Below are 17,337 nucleotides of genomic sequence, written 5' to 3'. Positions count from 1 at the left end.
CTTTGCTTGTCAAAAGGTTGCAAAAGGGAATCACATGACCCTGGGATATTGTGACTGTCATAAATATGAATCAGTTGCTAAGCATCCAAATATAAATCACATGACCCTGGGGATGCTGCAATGGTCATAAGTGTGAAAAATGGTCATAAGTCATTTCAGTGCAATTGCAACTTTGAACAGTTTTTTGTTTAGTCATCAAGTTTTTGACACCTTGCTACGTGGTACTCGAATATTGCCATATCCTAAAAGTGGTACAATCGGTGAAAAGGTTGAAAAGCCCTGGTGTAGTGTATCTGCTTACATCTCTCTATAGCAATCATTTTGTGAATGGGCAAACACCTAGATTTGCAGGAGTCTATTTGATATCCTTTCAAATGTTCACATGTGTTTATTAGTTGTGTGGGTATATTACAGGCCCTGTAATAGTTGTGTGGGTATATTACAGGCCCTGTAAGCCAATCGCAGTATGAATTTTATTAATAATAATACTGTACTTAGGAATATTCAAAAGTCATATGTCAATCAAGTCAGGAAATGTTTAGAAGAAAATGACAACCAACTTGAACTTTTAATGTTTATAATAAATTATCTAAGGGGCTTGATTTTTTTTGTATTCCTTGGATATGTGTATATATATACACACACACACACCCCTATATATATGCATGTGTATTCACCATAGATATCTGTTCTGACAGGTTTGCGTAGAATGATAAAGTATCAGTTCTGTAGTAATCACATCTGTTCTGTCATAGTTTGTTGTAAAGTGTAATCGAAAGAGAAGCCAAGGCACTATTCAGAGCTACAATTTTAGCATCTGTAAACACCAAAAAGGCTGTGAGGAGAAAAGTGTCGTTTTGCACCTCCTCCACTTTTGAAGTGCCAAAAGATAGTAAGAGGAAGTTGTGAAGGAGGACATGGTGTGAAGACCCCTCATAAACTTTCAGCGTTTGCAAAAAAACCTGGAAGAGATTTTTCCACAGGTGCCCTTGCATCAAAGTTTCTTCCAATCTGTGCAAATATTTGAAGAGGCTCCAGAGGGCCTATGAAGCACACTGAAGCAAAACAACAGAGCTATAACCTTCATCCTTAGCAGCAAGATGGTTGATTGCTTTGTGAACTTGTTTTGAGCTGCTTCTCTCAAAATTTCATTGAACCAAAGCACCTCTCTGCTCATCTGTTTCAATTTGTCTTGCTGACTTAACATATTAGATATGGATTGGTTCTTTTTTATTTTATTTGATAATGTAATAAAAAAGAACCAACCCATATCTAATCTTTTTAGCTTTGTTGGATACTTTTGACAGGAGGGATTTTGCCCCACCAGGATGTGTTCCCCCCCCCCCCCATACAACATGAATAACAGATTTAGCTTTTGTTCCTGGGATAGAACTCTGAAACTTCTCAGGAGGACTAGGGGTGAGCAAAGCACTGTAATTGTTCACACAATGCCTCAGGCAGTTTATAAAACTCTGCTTTGTTCTATCCCAATTGAGGAGCTCAAGGAAGCTAGCTAAAATCAGAGGCTTTAGAATGAATGGATAGACCAGACAGATCTGGTTTCTAGTAGAATTAATCACTGTCTGTCGTTTGGAGGGGTTGGTGCACAAAACAACAGGTTGTGCAAACTCTCAGTTTGAAGACTACATTTTTCACACATGTCTATACTTAACTGAGCCCTTCAGAAGGTTGAAGAACAAGTTGATTTCTTATCTCTATCTTTGGTTGCTGATGACTCTAAAATCATTCTGAAGCTACATAGACCCACCTGAAGGTAGGTCATACATGGTCCATTTCATCCATCCTAGGAATCATCAGAAGTAGGTTGCCAGATATTACTCTATGGTGTTCAAATCAACATTAATAAAGTGCATGGATTCTATTCCAGCAATAATCTTCCCCTGCAAGTATTCTTTCTATCTGTTTTTATGTGTATTCTGACTCCCTCGGCAAGGGGAATGAACTACACCTCCACTTTATAATTATGCAATTATTTTAAGTTCTATTTTCCTCCTTTCAACACTTACTTGATAGCATGCTTTCTTATTAGATTTGCAAATATGTCTAAAGATGGACATGTACATAGTTCCTAATTTAATATCTCAAGATCTGGAATCTCTGAAATCACTAAATCATAGTTTTAATTATTTAATTCTTATAAATATGAGGAATAAAGGCTTCCACAAGTATTTGGAAATCCTACAAAACCTTGACATTAGTCAAACATGTTAATTATTAACTAAAATAAATGGCCCGCCTTAATAAAGTATGGGCTGTGACCTTCTATCACAACACTCTTCTGTCACCCTAACCTAGAGAGAAGATCAGAAGATATTTTTTTTTAAAAGTTGTCCCAAGGCATCTACTAAAGTTTAGTCATACATAATTCCTTGTGTGCCTCTTCTGGGACCAGGTAAGTAACTAAGATGATGTGAATTTAAATTTTAAATCTAATTTTTTTTGTATTTTCTTTTGCATAAGATAAAAGGTGGGAAAGGGAGATTGTCATTTAAGTATGAAAATATTTTTTCTTTCTTTCTTGACATCAGAAAGTAAAGATAGAGCATTTTGAAAAAGATATTTAATATTAATTTCAATTTTAGTTTAAGTGCTGGAAGTCTTATCCACATTCTCTGCTAAATTCTTCCCTGAAATCATACAGAAAAAATGAACACAACTTAAAAATTAAACTTAGCTGAACTTTATGCAATTTTTATTTACATTAGGGTGTAGTAAGCTGTATCCAAAGGTGAGCTGTTTCAGCTTACAGAAAGTAGGTTGATCCTTCCTCATTGTATGCTACCCAAAAACATCTCTGAGGATTGAGAGATCTTGTACAGTATGAGTTACAATACAAAAAGCTGCAATAGAAGAGGAACAAAAGTTGAGTACTTCATAGATCTGTTGACACACATTTAAAACCGGGGTGTTCTTAACAGTAGTGAGCAAAGAACAGCAGATCTGTGATTTGAGGTCCTCTTGGATTTGCATGTTCTATTGAGCAGTAGATACAGGCCATGGCCAGAGAGCTCTTTACCAAGATTTGATTGGTATGCCAATTCTAAGACTTTTTGGAGTGAAAAACTGTTATGAGAATAACTCATGCCCTCTTCACTTTACAATTAGGTTACTGAAATTCACTATACATGGGGCTGCCTTTGAAGATAACTCAGAAGCCAAAGTTGGCTCAGATAATAAGTTTAACAGTGTAACCCCCAGTGCTTTGATTTATGTACTGGCCACTCATCTGCTCCCAGGTCCCATTCAACATGTTGGTCATGATCTATGAAGCCCCACATGGCTCAACTCCCAGGAATTGTCAGGACCACCTTTTCCAACCAGTGTTGAACTCTTACTGAGGTTTGAATTCTTCTGTATAACAGATACATGCATAACTAAACTATAACCATAATTATAGAACTTGATTTTGTCACTTCTCCACCTGTCATTCAATAGCCATTCTCCTGTACTATCATATGGCAGGAAGAAAGACATATACATATTTGGCCTTCAGTTATTCTTTCTTTTCCTGTCTCAGTATTCTTTAATCCTATGTAAGCACACAATGTATTCTTACTTTCTTACATTGTAAATCTTAGAGTCAAGGCTTGCTCTTGTTATGATTGCATGCTGAATGGGGAATGTTGGGTCTAAATAAATAAATAAATCTGCACCACAATTTCTAATAACTGGTCTATTAAAGTATTTTATATGCTTGATATCTGAAAACTTCCTCTCTAGATCTCTAGTTGACTAAAGAGAAAACAAGACTGAACCTTAAATTCAAACTTTAAGCAGAATATATGCTTTTTTAGTGTTACTTGTTTTGTTAATTTAATAGCCTCTAAACCAGAAATAATGGCAAGACAGTTTTAGTTTTATCTATGTATGTACATGTGTGTGAGAGCGCAGATGTGTGTACATAGACATGTGAGTGCCAGTGTGATATAGTGGTGAAAAGCTAAAAGTCAAAAGACTGTGAGTTCTAGTTTTGTCTTAGGCACAAAGCCAACTGGGTGATCTTGGGCCGGCCACCACATCTCAGCCCTAGGAAGGAAGCAATGGCAAACCACTTCCAAAAATCTTGCCAAGAAAACTGCAGGGACTAGTTTAGGTAGTCATCAGAAGTCAAGACTGACTCAAAAGCATTTGTACAGAGAGATAGAGTGTGTGTGAAGATCAGTCTGCCGACTTAAGTCTTTGAGGAGAGATAGAGAGATTTTTCAAGTGGCATGCAAATGCCTCAATGAATCATTAACTCTGTGTAACACCAATTTCTTTTTATAACTCATCTGAGATGCTGGACTTAGCTCAAAATAAACAGAGCCCAGCTCTGATGCTTTTTTTAAACCAGCTGTCACTTAAAACTACAAATGGGGTCTCGGGTCAAAGATAAGGAAGCAGCTTTTTTTGACCCGATCTGTCTGCTGATCGGGAACTGTAAATGTCCACAGACCTTGTGTTATGTTGCTTAAAAAGAACTCTCCAGATTCTGTTTGGATTACACAGTTAAAAGAGTGAACTGTCTCCAACAATATATCAGGTTAGTTAACCAATGATGGATTCTAACAAGTTATTCCTTCAGTCTGGAAATAACTTTAAATGAAAAAAAATATTTCTAATACAGTCACTTCTGGTTAGTTATATGAACTATTAAAAAATAGAAATCAAGATTGTGATCACATCTAGGTTTCCAGTTTTGCCTAATCCAAGGCTATATAATTTTGAAATTATAATTTAAAATTTAAATAGTGAGATGGGCGATATCTAAATTTGATAAAACAAATAAATGACTTCGGTCAATATGCTTTAACTTCAGTGAGAATAAAATTAGTTATATACTACTACGTTCTGAAAAAAATATTTATTTGGAAATATACTCTTGCTATCAACTAATAGCACATTTCTTTCTCTGCTTGAGATCAGCCCTATTGAGGATGGCAGGTATATAAAAAATATGCTGTAAGCACTTCAGAGACTCCATTCTTAATACCCTTTGCCAAAATGCCACTGATTGTCATTTTTATAGTGGAGGGGAAAAACCTCCGGTATTTATAGGGAGTACATCTATTTAACCAAATCTGACTCATCGACAGCCTATATTATCAAAATTATATCAAGTCTTACTTATTTTATAGAGTTCTCAATTTAAAGACAAGAAATGAGTTCCTTGGAAAAGAATTGTGTTCCTTCATCCTCCAGAATAGTAAGTTTACAAAATCTTTTAAGCTATATAATATAAAATCCAAAAGATGTGTGCAAAAATTGTAGGTATCAAGAAAGTTTCAAACTTCCCATTATTTATCCTCCGGAAGAATTGAATATCCCTGAACCCAGAATTTTATGGGAGCTTAATTAGAAACATGTGGTTCCTGGTAAGAGATGAAACTTCAAAAACAAGAAGTAGGATTACTTTTCCAAACAGAGGCTTGATATATGATATGCTGAATTTATAAAAACAGAATGACTCCATTAATCAAGTTTTCATGTATTAAAGGGATTGCTTTTAATATGCTATTCCACTTCTTTTCCATCCTACCACTTTTTTTTTAAAAAAAAATGGTGCTTAGATAAGCGTTTTCAAAGGAAACCCATAGTGATACATCAACTACTATGGCAGTTTCAGACATATGTGAAACTAGTAAGCATTTTGTTAAGCATTGTGACTGTACTATTTTTCCAGAGTTTTCTAGGATCAATATACAAATAGTAAAGCTTCTGAAGCATTTCTGGAATTAACTGGAATATCTTTAAACATAGCATTTTTTTTTCTTTTAGGAACGTCTTCAACGGTGGCAGCAATGCTACCCCAGTGATTTGAGTTGTCCTATCTGTCTCCAAACTGCTAATCTCCCTGTAGAAACCAACTGTGGACATTTCTTTTGTGGCAAGTTAATTGGGCTACATTTTCTCATAAATTTTATTTTGCAAGACTACAGTAACCTTAACATTACATGAAATTATAAAATTAAACAGTAGAGAGCACATACATTTTGCAAAACAAGTGCCCATTTGTGGATGGAACTATGCAAAAGATAGCTGATACGGGCCAAAGTTTCCATGAAATAAATCATAACATTTGTTGGTGATCCAGGGCTTTTTTTGTCATAGAACGGCCAGAACAGAGTTCCGACACCTTTTTTGGATGGGACCTTGTAGGGTAGACAAGGCGGGTTGTATGATGTGTGTGAGTTCTGGCACCTTTTTTTTTTCTTTCAAAAAAAGCACTGTCTATCTCTGAATATATTCACACTAACATATTCAAATTTGGTATCCTGATATCTATTGTAAAAGTGCATACACCCATCACTATCTTTATTATGAAAAAAATAAATGAAGCAACCCTTTTACCTCAGCTATTGTATAGTACCACAGACACATTATAAAGTTTTGCAATACTCAGGGAGTCTTGTGGACAATTAAACAGGAAACTTATGGTTTTCAGGCCAGGAGTACTGTACTGAGCCTGTGAGCTGGCAAAAGGCCAACAGAAACAGCTATATCAAACAGAACAAAAACTATTGGTAATCAAAGCTTTAAGCTAATTTAATAGCAAGAATATGAACATTGTTGTCTTGAGAATTAGGTAAATTTTAAAAAATTACCTCCTGCCATCTGAAAAAAAGCACAAAAACAAAAATAACAGTATTTCAAATCTCCTATTTTTTTTAATTAAAAACACTCTAGAATTTAAAGAGCACACTTTAATGTCCGCTCTTTAAAATACCACAACATGCATTTTACAGGGTTAAAAGGATGCCGTTTTTTTCAGCAAACTTTTCCATCATGTGGAGAGATATTTGTGGATTTTATGCTTACATATATTTTGAGAAATTGCATGCACATTTTTGCCAACTGAAGTCACTGTTGATAAAAAGGAAGTATCTTTATCACCAATGTATATGACAAAAAGATCTGTGGTGTCTGGCAATATTGAAACATAACACTGGCAAAATACCAAATAACTTGTAACTTTATTCTAGCAGAGTGGTGGATTTGCACCTGTTTTAATACAGAAAATAACTACCCAAAGGTTTATAAGATTAATTTATAAAATGTGTACGGCTACTGACAAACCAGTGCATTTTTTGTCATAGAACGCACGGAACAGCGTTCTGGCACCTTTTTTTGAACGGAAGAACCGGTTCCTTCTAAGCTGCCAGCATGAGTGAGTTACGAGCGTTCACTTAATGCTCTCATGCTTCCCCCTCCCTTCCTGCTGTGCGGGACTCACCTGGAAAAGGTATGTCTCCTCTCTGCCACGGTTCCTGCTGCCGCTCCAATCTGAGGCCAGGAGACGCGTCCATAGCCCCCCGGGTCCAATCCAGGCTCTGGAGGCCTGGAAAAGATCTCTGCCACCCAGATCTATGGCTGCGGAGTGATTTTGGGGCCCCCTCGCAGCCAGATCTGGGCTCCAGAGGCCTTTTCTAAGCCTCTGGAGCTCAGATCCATGGCCACGGAGCGATTTTGCGGTCCCCGTGTGGCCCAATCCGGGCTCTAGAGGCTTTTTCTAAGCCTCCAAAGCCCGGATCTATGGTCGTGGAACAATTGGGCTGCTGGGGGACCGCAAAGTCACTCTGCGGCCATGGATCTGAGCTCCGGAGGCTTGGAAAAGGCCTCTGGAGCCTGGATTGGGCTGCAGGGGGCCCGCAAAACTGCTCTGTGGCCATGGATCCAGGTGGCAGAGGTCTTTTCCAAGCCTCCGGAGCCCGGATCCATGGCTGCGGGTAGCTGTGGATGCGTCCCCTGGCCTCAGATCGGAGCGGCAGCAGGAACCGTGGCAGAGAGGAGACAGACCTTTTCCAGGTGAGTGATCTGCGCCTCGGAAGTTCCCTAAAGCGGTTTCTTCTCCCCCCTCCCCCCGTTCCATAAAGGGCTTCCTACTGCAACACATGTATATTGAAAACATCTGGCTATCAAAGCAAGAAGGGAGATTGATATTATCTGACTTTCTGCTATAAAACAAGAGCATTCATGCAGTTAACCACACCCACACATGAATCCCTTCCTGTTCTCTTTACTTTGTTCTAATATTAGATGCTCCAAGTAGGGAATAAAAGTTACAAAATGTATAAACCATATTATTTCAAATTCCCCAAAGTACAAGCTTGAAGAACATACAAATAGTTTGAGTTAATCAACACATCCACACAATGATAGATAGCAATAGGCAAACTTCCCAATGAATATTTATAATTTTCCTCCACTTTCTTATAATTTTAAGAAGGAAAGTACAGTACAAACAGGCTTTGGGCTAGCTAAATTTCACTCTTTTTGAAAGCTGCACATTTCATTATATTTGGCATTATAGTAAAAGGTGCAAGAGTGGAACAAATACCTTACTGAAAATGTATTATCTACAGTTTTAATCATAGGGCATAACTTTTTTTTAAAAAAAAGTCATGATTGTTCTTTTGTATTATTGTTACAAATTGCTATACATCTTCCAAAAGTCTCAAATTTCAACTGTACTTCAAACCATATGTCCAGGAAATAGCACAGAACACTAATATTGGGCTAATGTTATTTCTAATTACTAATGTTTCTTGTGGGGGCCTAAAAAAAAAAAGAATTGCAACAAACATGATTGAAAGATTCAATATCATTTTGAAATGTCTGAATCCACAAATACCCTGGCTTGAAAAAGGTTTGCTTTTGCAGCCTTCAAATCTGCTTTGCTGTTGTATGTCAACACAAGAAACAAGTGCAAAACGTGACTATTAAGTTTTCAAGCAACGTTTAATTCTGTTTTCAAATGTGCAAATGGATATCCATTTAATTACTGGCTCATGTGGAATTAAAATTTCAGTGTATTGGCTACCTCAACTACTTGAGTTTTTGTTGCCTTCTTGGACAAAGAAACTACTTGTGGTTAGATCGTGTAATATAGAAAGCAGCTTTCAGTGTAAACAGTTACAAAGTTGGCTACGGCGTTTTCCCACTATGCAACGTTTTGGTTTACAAAGACGTGTCTTCCTTTCCTAGGTTGCTGTCTAATTGAATACTGGAAACATGGGTCTTGGCTAAGAGCAATCAACTGTCCACTGTGCAGGCAAGAAGTAAGAGTTTTCATCTTTTACTTGAAGTTACAAAGGAAGATAGAAAAATGCCAAGAATAACCCTCTCATATTTCAGAGTTTCATTCCTTAAGCTAATATAGGTATCAGCATTTCTAATTTCATGCTTGTCAAATCAAAGAACTATGAATGATTAAACAGTATACCTGCATTGGGCTTTCTTTTTTCTTTTTTCTTTTAGAAAGGTTGTCTTCAAAGAGCCATTTTGGCGTAGTTGTTATACAAGTGCTGACCTAGAAACCAGGAGACTGTGAGTTTTAGTCTCACCTTAGGCATGAAAACCAGCTGGGTGACTTTGTGCCAGTCTCTTTCTCAGCCCAGCTCACTTCCCAGGGTTGTTGTTGTCATAAGGAAAGAGTATTGTGTATGTTCGCCACCTTGAGTTATTTATAAAAATAATAAAGGCAGGATAAAAATCTAATAAATAAATAAGTTTGTTTTTTCTTCTTATACTCTACTGAGCTTTACCTGCTGCCTGTGGAGCAAAATGCACAAAGGTCTCAGTGTAAAGAAGCAAGGATGCTATGGAAGACATTAATCTCAAAGATCAAACCATATAACCTAGAACATGGGTCCCCAACCCCCAGGCTGTGGACCAGTACCGGTCCATGGCATGCCAGCAACTGGTCCGCACAAACAAGTAAAGCCCCATTTGCAAGATGCAGGCAGCACAAAAAAACATGCACCCTCCGGCCCGCGGAAAAACCTCTCTCCACGGAACCGGTCCCTGGTGCCCAAAAGGTTGGGGACCTCTGACCTAGAAGCTCAAAGAAATAGCAGTCAAGGAAGGAATAAGAAAATCACAATATGTCCGGTTCTGCAATCTTGTTGGCTAAACGGTATTGGCAGGTGGAGAACAGGATAGCCTTTTCTGCTAAGCTGCCCAGCCTCATTTCCTCTTAGACTAGCCTTGACCCTGCTGGACTTTCAAGCAACCCTGAAAACCTGGTTTTGTATCCGAGTCTGGGGACTGGATGTGTAATAGAGCCCATTTCCAGGCCATGTTGATGGTTGTTTTATGATGCTTAGTGGTTACGTGTTTTCATTTTTATATAATATGTATTTATCTATTTTATTGTAAGCCATGTAGAGTCACATATGTGAGATGGGTGGCTATATAAATCCATATAATTAATTAATTGGGTCTTTCTATCTAGCAGAAGACAAGCCTACACCTTGATTCTAAATGTCTTGTGTTTTTTTTAATTATTATTACAAGGTTGTTTTTTTGTACACCTGTTCTGAAAACCGGCCTGACAAGAAAAGCAAGCGAACTTTCTATGACATCAGAACTTACAACAAACGCTTCTCAGGATACCCTCAGCCTGTAAGTGGCAATATTTTCCACATCAAGAAAATTGGTCCCATTAAGTTGGTATGTATTGACAAGATTCCATGAGTGAAGTGGTGTTGGGTATTCTCCTAAGGAGAAGTTAGATTACACAAACTGTGATTTCTTTTAATGGGGCATTAAACAGGAGATATGGCGGCTATCATGCCAAAGGAAAACAATCTGTTGGGGTGACGAAGTGAGGAGGACGAAAGAGAGCTGCCTAGTTATTTATTCTGCTTTGTTCAGTTTTATTCCATGGAATTTAGCAATGGGCAATTTCCCAGCTATAAAATTCCTTCCCCTAAAATCAGAATAATTTAAATTAACAGTAAAGTAGTAGATTCCTAACTTACCCAATCTCTGTGCTTAGTTTATAGATCATCTTTATGACATACCCCTCCTTGTCCCTGTTATCCTAAGAGGAATCTTCACGCTAGCTGGTCTCGTGTGGATCTTTCTCTTCAGAGTTGTCATCTGTTTTTTTGGCACCATCATGTGCTCGACCTGTCCACTTGAAATGAAGCCTGAACCTCTTTGTGGGATCTTGCAGGCAGCTGATAACTTAGCTGTTATAATCTTACTTTTGATTAGCTTTATAAACATTTGCCCTCGAATGGAATCAGAAGGCACAAACATGATGATCTCTAGGGAATAAAATATTACCTTGGCATCATCATGGAAGGAACTGCAATGTCTCTGAAAGGTCAAAATTAACCAGGCCATGATACATTTATAATGGATTTATAATGGACTTAGTTTTAAAAAGTGATTAAGGGCTAATGTATTGCATTGAACTGTAAGCAAATGATAGAGAATATTTTGGCCAGATGTTGTTATGCTAATAAAGGACTAAAACCCAGTGAGGTCTCCGAATCTTTAAGCAGGCATTGTTGTTGTTTTAAGAATACATTTTAGGATATCTTGTGGAAGACCCAATAACTGATATAACCCTGATTAGGACATTGTTGCTGGTAGTTAGGGGCAGGCACAGGAATTAGGAAGTAGAAGAAACTGAGAAAATGAGGAAGTGGCAGGGAGTTTCACAGGCCATGCAGAGGAGGCAAAGAAGGGGATGATGTGCCTTGTCTTAGTGACCCTGGAAAACTCAAGAATTGGTTTCAGCTGTATAACAGCTAAACTGAGAGATATTTTAGAGTATCATTATCCAAGACAAAACTTCAAGGTTCAAAACAAACTTATTTTCTATCCCTAGTAAACATGAATATACAGCTGGCTACAACAATCATTACAGGTAGTCCTTGACTTACAACCATTCATTTAGTCACCATCTGAAGTTATGACACCACTGAAAAAAGTGATTTATGACCAGTCCTTGCATTTACGACCATCACAACAGCCTTATGTTCATATGATCAAAATCTGGGATCTTGGCAACTGATGTGTATTTATGACTGTTGCAGCATCCCAGGGTCACATGATTGCCATTGGTGAGCTTCTGACAAGCAACATCAATGGGGGAAACCAGATTCACTTAAGAACTTCAGTGATTCACTGAACAATCATGGGGGAAAAGGTTGCAAAATTGGACGTGACTCATTTAACGACCGCCTTGCTTACCAAATGAAATTCTGGTCACAATGGTGATTGTAAGTCAAGGACTGCCTATATTATCTAGAGTCAAAGCAAGATATGAACAAGCAGCACTGTAATGGAATAAATGTGACTATATGAATCAGACAAAAGAATCTGAGAAAAATTATATTTGATGGCAGCAGTGAAGTTGCAGAAACCTTTTCAAATAACTTTAATTCAATGAGCTTTAGTTATTTCTTTTCAACGAGATGTGTACTTAATGCAGTTTTGGGGATATCCTTGCAACTATTTTAAGGACTAGATCAGCGGTTCTCAACCTATGGGTCGCAACCCCATTTGGGGTCGATCGACCATTTCACGGGGGTCACCAAGCAAGGCTGTCCGCCATTTTTTCCCCCTTTTCCGGCGGGTGCCTTACCTCCCTTGAGCTGGGCCAGCTGGTGGTCGGCCTGCTCCGTCTCTGCCGCTTGCCAGCTACGCCTCGGCCGGCGCAGGGGGCGGAACCACGCATGCGCGGCGCTCCTGTGCAGGGAAAGTCCTCGACTTACGACCGGTTGGGTAGTCCTCGACTTATGACCGGTTTAGTCCTCGACTTACGACCGGTTTAGTCCTTGACTTACGACCAGTTTAGTCCTCGACTTACGACCGGTTGGGGGTCGCGGCATTAAAAAGGTTGAGAACCACTGGACTAGATAAAGGTAAAGTATAGATGTTTTCATAAGAATCGTAGGAGTATGTGAATACAAACAAAATAAAGTGATGGTTAATGAAAAACACTCACAGTCCACTTCACATGTAACCCAGTGCAACCTTTTTATGTTGAGACTCTCGTGGAATCACTTCACAACACAAGCTTTTATACATTAGTTATGCATGAAACTATTTTTATCTAAATACAATATGTATACATCTATGAATATATTTATTCTTTACAGTGTTCCAAGGGTTGCATTATTTCTTTTTTAATTACATCAGGTTTTTTGTAAAAATTATCTCAGAGAATTCCCCATTGACTTTGCTTGTCAGAAGGTCCCAAAAGGTGATCACATGACCCCGGGACACTAAAACCATCATAAATATGAGTCAGTTGCCAAGCATCTGAATTTTGATCACATGACCATAGGAATGCTGCAATGGTTGTAAGTGTGAAAAACAGTCATAAGCCACTTTTTTCAATGCCATTGTAACTTTGAACAGTCACTAAATGAACTGTCATAAGTTGAGGACTACCTGTACTGTTATCCTAGAAAACCCAAGCAAGAAAGGCTAGTTTTGAGAAACAGCATCTACAAGGAAACATAAAATAGTTGTACAACTCTCAGGTAATCATTATTTATTATTCCTCTTCATCAGCCAATTCTGATGCAACTTTATTTCATTTTATCCCAAGCTGGTGCTACAAACTGAATATTCTGAAATACATTTTGGACTACTCAGTGTATTTGAAACAAATGTAAGATGTTATCCAAATACTGAATTATTCTTTTGTGGTAGGGGATTGAAAAAAGTATAGGTAACAGACCATAAAGAAAAACAACATTATCTAGATAACAATAATGCTAAACCTAGGAATTTATGAGCTGGAGGAGGGGAATTTATCTGATCTAAACTTTTATTTTTATATTTAAAAGATTTGAATAATTGAGAAAATTTCAGATTAAACCGATCAGTTAAAATAACTGAATAGAGATACTAAAAAAATGTATGAATGATCTTTATTAATTTTGATAAAAACAAAAACTGCAATAATGCAGAGCCACAAAGATCACCTTGAACAAACTGCATTTACTAAACCCATGAAACAAGGACATTAGAAAGAAGCTCAAACGGATTCTGCCTTAACACCCTGGATATAAGAAGGATGGAAAGGAAAACACAACCAGATTTTTAACATCATGTTACTCTAGCATATATCAAGAATCCAACATTCTTGTATAACAAGAATCCAATATTCTGTTTCTTGACTTAGTCTACATTGAAGGGCTGACAAATGTGTTTTAAGACACATTTAAAATTACACTGATAATGAGTTGGAAAACATATGATGTAAAATTGTATGTAGCTCTTGCAGCAATTTTTTTCTACAGAATTAATTAAGTGGTATGTCTTCCTAGCTCTTGGTTCACATAATATCATATTATGACTCTTGATTTTATTAAAGGGAACAATAATAAGCAGCAATTTAGTTTTTGACATTAAATGGAAAGCCTGACCAATGAAGGTACATTTATAATTTTGACTTTTCTTAATTTAGCGCTTTCCCAAGCTTCAGTTTATTTTATTTTCATATAAGGTTGCAAATTTTAAAAATGCATGGGAGATTACATGAATTCTGCATATTTTATCTAATGTATCTCTTTTTATACACTTTTGCTTAATGTACATATTTTTGCAAGCTTTTTAACAGATGATACAATTCTGAAAAGTGTGAATGCTGAATGTATACCTACATTCATATTCAATAGGCTATAAAGTATTTTTTATTTTTATTGCAATGCTTCTCATTAATGTAAATAACTAATCAAGAAAATCAAAGGAATCAGTCAGACCTCTGATATCAAAGATGATTCTTTTTTATGCTGTCTATGCATTCTGCATGATGGATTTATATTTTCTTTGATCTTCCGCAAGTTTTAGAAACACTTGGTATTTCTTGTCATAAAATCTGTGGAAAAAGCATAAGGCCCAACAAGATAAAGGATTTGACAATATTTATAATATTTATAATCTAAACATTAAGAAGAATGCAATAGGCCTCTTCTATGCTAAACTCAGTGAAACAAACAAGACCTATGGATTAGCACAATATTGCTGTGATGCTGCTCTGATTCAGTTAGATAGGGACCATCTGCCTGAAGTTTTTGACAAGTTGCAATAACGAAACACCCAAAAATACCACTGAATTTGCTCTAGAGGGGACCTTGGTAATATGTCCAATTCCATTTCATTTCCTACTTGAGACAATAAAAAGGGGAGAGAAGTTTAGCAGCTGCTGGACCGGAAAGTTGCAAAAGAATATGAAACTAGCCACTTATTAATTGAGGCACTACAGTAAAATTCTGCCCTCCTCCCCATTCTTTCCTGAAACCATGCAACACTATATAAAAATAATTTAATAGGAAGCTGCCAGGAATTTTGCAGTAGTTAAATGATCATCACAGATAAGTTGTTTCAACTGTATTTATTTAGCACAGTTGGAGGAACAACTTCTGAAGTATACCCATTGTCATTCTATAGCAAGAAAATATTTCGTTTTTGTGTTACAATGTTATTGAATGAGACTCTACCATGGTCAATGTAAACACAGAGATGGAACTTGGCTGCACAATTACAATGCTATCTTGACTTTTTAAACTCCACTGCTGATGCCCCATTCAAGGTGTTTGTAAACTACCAAAAGGCTCCCATTCCTCTAACATATTATTAATGTATCCAGTCCTATATAATTATAAAGTACAAACGGAAAATGTGGGTTTCTGTGTTTATTTCAATGGTTCTAATACTTAGGCTCTTACTATTAGAGTCACACATACACTATTTCTGTTATGAGTGATAGACTAAAGTGAGCTAGGAATTGGTCAATCAAGAGACTGAACTATAATTGAGCTACTTAAAATCTAGGTCATGAATTCTATGGCTTTACAGAGCAGGTAAATACATTCTTCTGTACTGCTGGATAGTTATGCAAAGTGATATTTCACAATCTGCAGTTATTGCGGTTAACCACCCGAAATATCACCAGGATTGTTTTCTTGCAGGTTATCATATTGCCAGAGAGTGTCTGATGTGTTTTCAGAATTCTTACTTCAAAATGGCAGGCAATATATCAAATACCAGTGGGAAACTTAATCCGAATGCTTTAGAGAGGCTGTTCCACTTCCTAAAAATAGAAGCATGTGCCGGGACCAATGTGTAAACAAGGGAAGAATCTTGGCAATGTCAAACCCAGAGAGTATTGGTTCAAATAATCTAATCTAGGCCCATCCCTTCATGACCTTTTATTTCCTCGGGGCTAATGACCTAGCTCCTTTTGATTTTCCAACTACAAAAGAAAACTTGTCAGGGTGTCCTGACTGATAGGAGATTTAAAGCAACAGGAATCTGAATGCATCACAGTACTGGAATTCTCCATGTTTCACTGTCACTTTTTCTGAGTCATCTTAAATCTAGATCCATTTTGCCAGAGTTCATTTTGTGTTCACATTCTTAACCTGTAAACAGACTGAAGTCTTCACTGCAAATAGCAAAGTATTCTACGTAGACTTTATATGTAAAACTTTCAGTGAACCTGCAGATGGCACCAATGCACTTCTTCAGTAAGATTCCCTACAGTTTACTATTTGAAGAAACCTTCTTTGAGCCTAAAGTAAATTCACTTAAGAAACTTCATGAAAGGAATGTTCTCTTAAGTATGTTCTGCCATCTTGTTGGAGACTGATAAACCCGCTTCAGGTTCAATCCTCTGCTTTACCTGTAAACTGAAAGCAAGAAATATTCTGCACTCCTATAGGAAGATTTTGATGTTTTGAACCACTCATCTTTCATCCGGCCACCACTGAATGTATAAACGCAGAGGGCCCTCAGCTCAAAAATACTGTCTTCCAATCAAAGACTACAAAAGAGATGACAAGGACTAAGTTCTTCCTTTGAAAATATGTGATATTCTTGTTGTGAATTTATGGTGTTTAGGAGTCCTAGTGGGAGTCCAAATTTGTTTCTTGGGATAGCTTTTCCCCTTAGGCAAAGCCAAAGAGTTTGCTGAGCCTCGGCAGGAGGGAAGGAGAATGTAGTCTGGTCTTAGAAAAGCAGCAGAATCCCTTGCACCCAAGAAACTAAGCATGTTAAATAAAAAATATACCGGCAGGATAGTTAGAAAGATCACAGAAAGGAAAGTGTCAGGAATTTTCTTCAAAAGTCTTGGTTTTCTAATTTCACAGGTTAGGATGAGGGCAGAAGCTTCAAGCAGTTTTGTAAATGAAACACAGTCTGTTAACATTGCAGAAGTGGAGTGGATGCCCAGATCCCTAAAAACTTTAAAAAGTAGAAACTTTCTATTTTCTCATCCCTCCGGAAGGAAAAATGCTAGTGAACGCCATCATTCTTGCAATTGTTCTCCCTGCTGGAGCAAGGCCTTGGCCTCCTGAGTATAATGGGAGGCTTGTGCCTTATCACCACCTCACCATGCCCAGAAGACCTGGGCTCTCTCCCTGTGCTCTGCTTAATGACCTGTGCATTCGTTTTACAAGCAAAACTGGGAGAGCCAGGATTGCAGTGTTGAACAAAGCAATCACACATTATCTCACTTAATGAACACTTCAGTGAATGAGTGAGATTCCAGGACCAATTATGATCCTAAGTGGAGGACTACCTGTA

At 37.5% G+C, this 17,337-nt stretch overlaps 2 protein-coding genes across 2 annotated transcripts in view; one reads left to right on the top strand and one right to left on the bottom strand.

The window, feature by feature from the left end:
* The first annotated feature begins 4,524 nt into the window (after window positions 1-4,524).
* LOC114922944 (E3 ubiquitin-protein ligase RNF170-like) lies at window positions 4,525-11,259 on the top strand. The gene is made up of 6 exons (XM_029285174.1): window positions 4,525-4,543; window positions 5,139-5,206; window positions 5,779-5,887; window positions 8,986-9,059; window positions 10,297-10,404; window positions 10,781-11,259. Exons 2-6 carry the CDS (start codon window positions 5,162-5,164, stop codon window positions 11,063-11,065), a joined length of 621 nt encoding a protein of 206 aa, XP_029141007.1. The 5' UTR covers window positions 4,525-4,543; window positions 5,139-5,161; the 3' UTR covers window positions 11,066-11,259.
* A 2,034-nt stretch (window positions 11,260-13,293) lies between these two features.
* The window catches only part of FGGY (FGGY carbohydrate kinase domain containing), a 77,736-nt gene continuing 73,692 nt past the window's right edge, over window positions 13,294-17,337 (bottom strand). Inside the window, exon 9 of the mRNA XM_015821623.1 lies at window positions 13,294-14,629. Within this exon, the coding sequence (XP_015677109.1) occupies window positions 14,548-14,629 (82 nt within the window). The 3' untranslated portion in view covers window positions 13,294-14,547. The remainder of the gene's footprint in view (window positions 14,630-17,337) is intronic.

Source organism: Protobothrops mucrosquamatus, unplaced genomic scaffold (assembly GCF_001527695.2).
Source record: "Protobothrops mucrosquamatus isolate PMUCROS unplaced genomic scaffold, P.Mucros_1.0 scaffold1366, whole genome shotgun sequence".
Classification (NCBI taxonomy): domain Eukaryota; kingdom Metazoa; phylum Chordata; class Lepidosauria; order Squamata; family Viperidae; genus Protobothrops; species Protobothrops mucrosquamatus.
This window is presented reverse-complemented; position numbering and strand designations above follow the sequence as displayed.